Below are 6,851 nucleotides of genomic sequence, written 5' to 3'. Positions count from 1 at the left end.
CCGGGCCCTGGGCGCTGTCCTTTCCCACAGGTGCCTGGTTGATGCCACAGTCTTTCTCTGTGGTAGATCTGGCGCATTTAGCAAAAGGGCAGTTGAGTGGGTAGATTATGAAGACATCAAAATGAAGTGTTTATCCACCTCATAATATTGCCTTCCACATTTATATTTTGCACCCAAATAAATGCAAGGAAATGACAGAGTGAGGAGTAGATCACCTTTCACAGGAAGGGTCTGTGTGAAGAAATAGTGTGGCATTAATCCACCTTTCTCCTTCAGGATCCTTTTTCTCAACATCGCAGCCCACTTTAATATGTTGAGGTGTGGGAATGGTGGGTCAGAATAGAGGGGAATGTTTTCCGAAGGGTCAATTTAAACCCTATGACGTTTATACTTACTTCCTGATTCTTCAAAAGGTGGTGTTAGGACCTGAATTCTGGGTAACTGTCTATTAACCTGGTATTTTGCTGCCATTGTCAGTATATTCTCTTGGTGTTTTGCTGAATGCTCCTCCTCCTTTTTGCAGGACGTGACTCTTCTCCAGCTAAGAACTGTTCTTTGGTGGGAAGGATAGAAGTTCCTGAGGACCCCTGCTGTGTAGGCTGGCTGGCATCGGTGGCAATGAGGTAGCGTCTGTGTATGCATGGGGAAACGGTAGGGGCATGCAAAAATGGTATTGAAATAATAGTCACTATTATCTTTACTGAGTGCTTTCTAAATACAGTTGCCGACATTCCACTGTCCACTCTCCCGTCTCATATTTTGTTCAGGGAAAGAGGTGTGGCCTCTGCTGGGAAAATGACAGAATTAAAAATTAGGAGGAAGTATAATTAGACAAGCTGCAGGTCTTGGGGGAATGGATGCAAAATCATCTGGTAGGAGCAGACAGGTGGGAGACATTTAACATGGCTTCAAATAAACAAAAGTATGTGTTATAACACTTGTGATGGGTGTTGGGCTAAGTCAGTCTCTTCTGTTTTCTCTCTTTTGCCTTTTTATTTATTCTTAAGTTTGTTTCTTTATAGGTTCCTATAGAAATCTGTAGATAGTTGTTCACTTTGAATTAAGCAAGAGGACGAAAACTATTCATTTGGATCCAAGGTGAGTGTGAGCATGAGCACCCCTATTGATTGGGGATGGAAATGGGCTACTGGCAAGTAGGTGAGACCAGATCATATCTTGGAGCCATTGTCTTCCAACTTTCCAGACACTTCTTTCCTCACATTTGTGTATAGGAAATGGGGATAAGTTAAGCCAGGATTGTGCCTAGAGGGTAATTGATAGATACCCAGGAAATGGAGTGAGAAGCCATGAGGACCAAGGAGGCCAGAAACATTATATAACCAAAGTTCTAGATTTGGAAAGGCATGTATTGAGTTTAGAATTCAGAGCACCTGTCTGTCTACCAAATACTCAAAATTCCAAATCTCCTATATTTTGTCCATAGGTCTGCCTGTATATTGGCTGTAGGACTTATCATTCCTGAAAGTAAGGAAGGGGGAGAAAATTGCACTAGGTGAGTATAGGTTGGTGTGAGGCCAACCTTGATAGACCTGGATGTTTCTTAGCCTTTCTCACTTTCAGCAAGCTTTTCCATCATCCCTGCTCCTATGTGATACAGAGAAAAGAGTGTGTTAGTGCCTGGGCAGTACATTGTTGGGCATTAGTGGGAGCGTGGAAGGGATAAAATGAGGTAACAGAGTTTTCTAGTATTCCACTTCTACCACACAATCCATCTCTATTCTCATGTCTTGTGTGGCTGTCTGCATGGAGAAGCACAGCTGGAAGAGACTTAAAGCTCATTTTCTTCTTCCACCTCAGGTCCATCTCCAGTGTGGCTATAGTGGCCTTGGAGTGGCAGATCATCACCTTCAACAGGTCTGAACTCAGGAACCATCATCTTCACTCAGGCTGATTGCCTCTGTCTTCTCTCTGTATCATTGACAGAGGCTGTGTGTTTGGAAAGGGGACTGTGTGACTGATGAGCTGATGACTAACTCTTGCTACAAAGTTTATGTCTGACCCAGTGAAAGAGTGTTAAGACATTGACCTGGGACACATTGAGAACCAAGGCCAAGATTGTATAGGGCTATCTATATAACTGGTCTTCAACCATGACTGGGGCTAAGAATGAGAGTAAAAACAAAGCCAAAACTCAAAAAAGGGCTGGTATACAAGCTGAAGCAAAGAGGGAGTCTACTGCCATAGTCAGACCTATAGCCAAGACCCAGGACAAAGCAATAGCCAAGGCAGGGTCTCAAGCTGATGCAGCGGCAGTGACGAAGGCAAGGTCTAAGAACAGGATTGTTACTGAGATAAAGGAAAGAGCCCTGGCAGATTTCAGTCCCAAAGCTGAAGATGAGGCCACTAGAGTATCTGGGATGTCTTCTGTGTCTGAGGCTAATGCTGAGTCCAGGTCCATATGTAAAGATAAGGCTGGTATTGACACCTGGTTTTGGGCTGGGGAAGAGGCCAATGTTGGTTCCTGGTTTTGGAATGGAGAAGAGGCTAGTAATCGTTCCAGTGCTAAGGATGAAGGTAAAGCTGGTATTGGTCCCCCATCCTATGCTGAAAAGTTAGAGCCTGTGGCTGGGGCCAGCTGCAGAGCTAGGCCAGGGACTGAGGAGGAGGAGGAGGAAAATGTTATTGGGAACTGGTTTTGGGATGGAGATGAAACTAGTTTTGATCCTAATCCTAGACCTGTGAGTAGGATAGTTAGGCCCCAGCCTGTGGATGAAATTAATGAAAAAAATAGGCCCAAGGACTGGTCTGAGGTAACTATCTGGCCCAAAGCCCCTGCAGTAACTCCAGCAGTGTTAGGATTTAGATCCCAAGTCCCATTTGAGACAAAGCCTCCTTCATATATTGTCCTGGCCTCAGCTGAGGAAAATACCCATTCTTTGCCTGTGGCAACAACATGCCCTTCTAGGAGCACTACTTCATGCTCACAGCCTGTCCCTGAGTACCCATTTGGTTCTGACCCTTGCATCCAGACTATAGAGGAGATTAGACGCCAAATCAGGATCAGGGAAGTGAATGGAATTAAGCCATTTGCTTGCCCTTGCAAAATGGAATGCTACATGGATTCTGAGGAATTTGAAAAACTTGTTACCTTACTTAAGTCAACTACTGATCCTCTCATTCATAAAATAGCTCAAATTGCAATGGGGATCACTAATGTTCATCCCTTTGCCCAAGAGTTTATTAATGAGGTGGGTGTAGTGACGCTTATTGAAAGCTTGCTCAGTTTTCCTTCTTCTGAAATCAGAAAAAAGGCCGTAATTACTCTGAATCCTCCTTCTGGGGATGAGAGACAACGCAAGATTGAATTACACGTTAAGCATATGTGTAAGGAAACCATGTCTTTCCCCTTGAACTCACCCGGACAGCAATCTGGATTAAAGATACTAGGGCAACTGACTGCTGATTCTAACCATCACCACATTGTTGCCAGTTACTTTTCAGAGCTTTTCCACTTGCTATCCCTGGGAAATCGTAAAACCAGAAATCTTGTTTTAAAAGTACTTTTGAATATGTCTGAAAATCCAGCTGCAGCCAGAGACATGATCAATACAAAGGCCTTAGCAGCATTAAAACTCATCTTTAACCAGAAAGAGGCAAAAGCCAATCTCGTTAGTGCTGTGGCCATATTTATTAACATAAAGGAGCATATCAGAAAGGGTTCAATTGTAGTTGTTGATCACATGAGTTACAATACACTGATGGCCATTTTCCGTGAAGTTAAAGTAATTATTGAAACAATGTAAAATGAGCCAGAAATAAAAGTGAACGCTTTGAACAATCTAATAGGCAGTGTATTCCTAAAGAGCCTTGCATAATATTTTGATTATTACAGTGTACACATTATAAATCACATCTGTAATGTGACATTACCTGCGACAGTCTCTAGTTTTGAGCTAGAGCATTTTTGAAATATCAAATGAATATTGCACTGTAAGCTGAAAACATCTGTTGATTTTTATCTTATGTAGATGGGCAACTTTTTAACATTTTACTTAAGATAGTGAACCAGTTCATCTTAAGTAGGCTAAACTTATTCGTTAGTATTTGCTTAGATCTATTTGTGGCTTCAAATGGCAAAAAAAAGAAGATATCATTGAATTTGTTATCTAGTTGCAGAAATAAAGCATATGCCCACAAAAAGATAACCAACAGCACTCACATATATTCATACATACACACATTCATTGCTGAATGTGCACTCAACATGTAAAGGCAGGAGTTGCTATAGGCTGTTTAATGTAAGAGGAATTACTGTTTTTCCCTTATTCTGCCTTCATCAGATAATTCATGGTAGGAATTATAACCACTGGTGTAAAATGAAGAGAATGTCTGTGTGTGTGAAAATATTAGGTTATATGCTTTGAGATTTTTCAATAGCTAAGAAACTAAAACAAGATCATACTGTAAATACTGTTTGTAACTTGCTTTTTTCCCCACTGACTGTATATTATGAGCATCTTTCCATATCAATAAATGTGCTTCTATAACATATTTTTGAATCACTTAATGTTTCTTCTGTGTTAACAATTAGCGCATAGTGCCCTAATGTTTCATTGCATATCCCTCTTAAAAATATGCACACATTTATTCTTTTGGAAAAACAAGAGTATAGTATTCTGCAACTTGCCTCATCTTTATAATTATCTTTCCAATTTAGTATTATGCAGATCTACCATGAGATTTTTATTTAATAGCTTTATTGAGGTACAATTGACATACATTAATCCATACATATTTAAAGTATACAATTTGGGGGCACCGGGGTGGCTCATTGAGTTAAGCGTCTGGCTCTTGATTTCAGCTCAGGTCATGATCTCGGGATTGGTGAGATCGAGCCCAGCGTCGGACTCCGCACTGAGCATGGGGCCTGCTTAAGATTCTCCTTCTCTCTCTGTCCCTCCCTGCTTCTCTCTCTCTCTAAATTAAAAAAAAAAAATCTTTAAAGTATATCATTTAATACATTTTGACATATGTATACGTATGTGAAACTATCACCACAGTTGAGATATTGAACATATCCATAACATATCCATCACCACCCCCAGAGTTTCTTCATGCTCCTTTTAATCCTTCCCACATTTCCCTATGTCTCCCTGCCTCCAAGCAACCACTAATCTGTTTTTCGACAATACAGAATTGTTTTCATTTTCTGAAATTTTATATAAATGGAACCATACAGCATGTATTTGGGGGAGTGGTCAGGGGTGTGTGGCTTCTTTACTCAGCGTAAGTATTTGAGACCCATCCATGTTATGTGTTCCAATAGTTCATTGCTTTTTTATTTCCAAGTAGTCTATATGGTTATATCACAGATTATCCATTTACCTGTTGATGGAGATTTGGGTTGTTTCCAGATTTGGGCTATTACAAATAAAGCTGCTATGAGCATTTGTATACAACTGTTTCTGTGGGCATGTGCTTTGCTTTTCTCTTGGGTAAATACCTAGGAGTGGAATGGCTAGATCATACGGTAGGTATACATTTAGCTTACATTTTCCAAAGTGGTTGGACTGTTTTACATTCCTGCAGCAGTGTGTGAGAATTCTGATTTCTCCACATGCTTTTTAGCACTTTGTATGGTCGGTCTTTTTAATTTTAGCTATATCTCATTGTAGTTCTTTTTTTTTTTTGAATTTAAGTATAGTTGACATACAATGATATATTAGTTTTAGGTGTGTAACAGTGATTCAACATTTATATATGTTACAAAATTATCATGATAAGTCTAGCTACCATCAGTCACCATATAAAGCTGTTGCATATTATTAACTATATTCTCTATGCTGTGCATTGTATCCTTGTGTCTTATTTTATAACGGGAAGTTTGTACCACTTAATCCCCTTCCCCTATTTTGCCAATTCCCTTCCTATACCCTCCCCTCTGGCAATTGCCAGATTATCCTCTGTATCTATGAGTCTGTTTCTGTTTTGTTTGTCCATTTGCTTTTTAAGTTTCACATCTAAGTAAAACTATATAATATTTTACTTTTTCTGTCTACCTATTTCACTTGACAAAATACCCCCTAGGTCCATCCATGTCATGAATGGCAAGATTTCATTCTTTTGTGTGACTGAGTAAAATAATCCATTGTATATGTACCACATCTTTATTCATCTATCAATGGACACTTAGGTTGCTTTCATATCATGGCTATTGTAAATAATGCTGCAATGAACATAGAAGTGCAAATATCTTTTTGAGTTAGTGTTGTCATTTTCCTCAGATGAACACCCAGAAGTGGAATTGCTAGATTGAATGATAATTCTATTTTCAGTTTTTTGAGGAATATCCATACTGTTTTCCATAGTGGCTGCACCATTTTGCATTCCCACCAACAGTGCAACAAGGTTCCCTTTTCTCCACATCCTCATCAATATGTGGTATTTCTTACTGATACTAACCATTCTGCAAGGTGTAAACTGATGCTGTGGTTTTGATTTGCATTTCCCCAGTGATCAGTAATGTTGAGCAACTTTTCATGTTGGCCATCTGTATGTCTTCTTTGGAGAAATGTCTATTCAGGTCCTCTGCCTATTTTTTAATTGGATCGTGTTTTTTTTTTTTTTATTGAGTTGTATGAGTGTGTGTGTATATATATATACATTATATATATACATATATATATATATATATATATACATATATATATTCTCTCTCAGCAGCATCAGTTTACACCTTGCAGAATGGTTATATCCTATATATATATATATATATATATATAGGATTTAACCACTTACCAGTTTTCTCATTTGAGACATCTTTTCCCATTCAGTAGGTTGCCTTTTCATTTTGTTGATGGTTTCCTTTGCTGTGCAAAAGCTTTTGTTTG

The 6,851-nt window shown here is 39.3% G+C and overlaps 1 protein-coding gene across 2 annotated transcripts; it reads left to right on the top strand.

Annotated features, from left to right (window-relative positions):
• Nucleotides 1-375: 375 nt before the first annotated feature.
• LOC116629288 (protein BHLHb9-like) lies at nt 376-4,161 on the top strand. Of its 2 annotated transcripts, none has more exons than XM_032399592.1 (4): nt 376-623; nt 1,023-1,098; nt 1,445-1,513; nt 1,819-4,161. In XM_032399592.1, exon 4 carries the CDS (start codon nt 2,112-2,114, stop codon nt 3,762-3,764), a length of 1,653 nt encoding a protein of 550 aa, XP_032255483.1. In that variant the 5' UTR covers nt 376-623; nt 1,023-1,098; nt 1,445-1,513; nt 1,819-2,111; the 3' UTR covers nt 3,765-4,161. The 2 variants fall into 2 exon arrangements, with proteins under 2 accessions (XP_032255483.1, XP_032255485.1); XM_032399594.1 differs by having other exon boundaries at nt 1,008-1,098.
• Nucleotides 4,162-6,851: the final 2,690 nt, after the last annotated feature.

The sequence above is a fragment of the Phoca vitulina genome, unplaced genomic scaffold (genome assembly GCF_004348235.1).
Source record: "Phoca vitulina isolate PV1807 unplaced genomic scaffold, GSC_HSeal_1.0 scaffold546, whole genome shotgun sequence".
In the NCBI taxonomy this organism is placed as follows: domain Eukaryota; kingdom Metazoa; phylum Chordata; class Mammalia; order Carnivora; family Phocidae; genus Phoca; species Phoca vitulina.
This window is presented reverse-complemented; position numbering and strand designations above follow the sequence as displayed.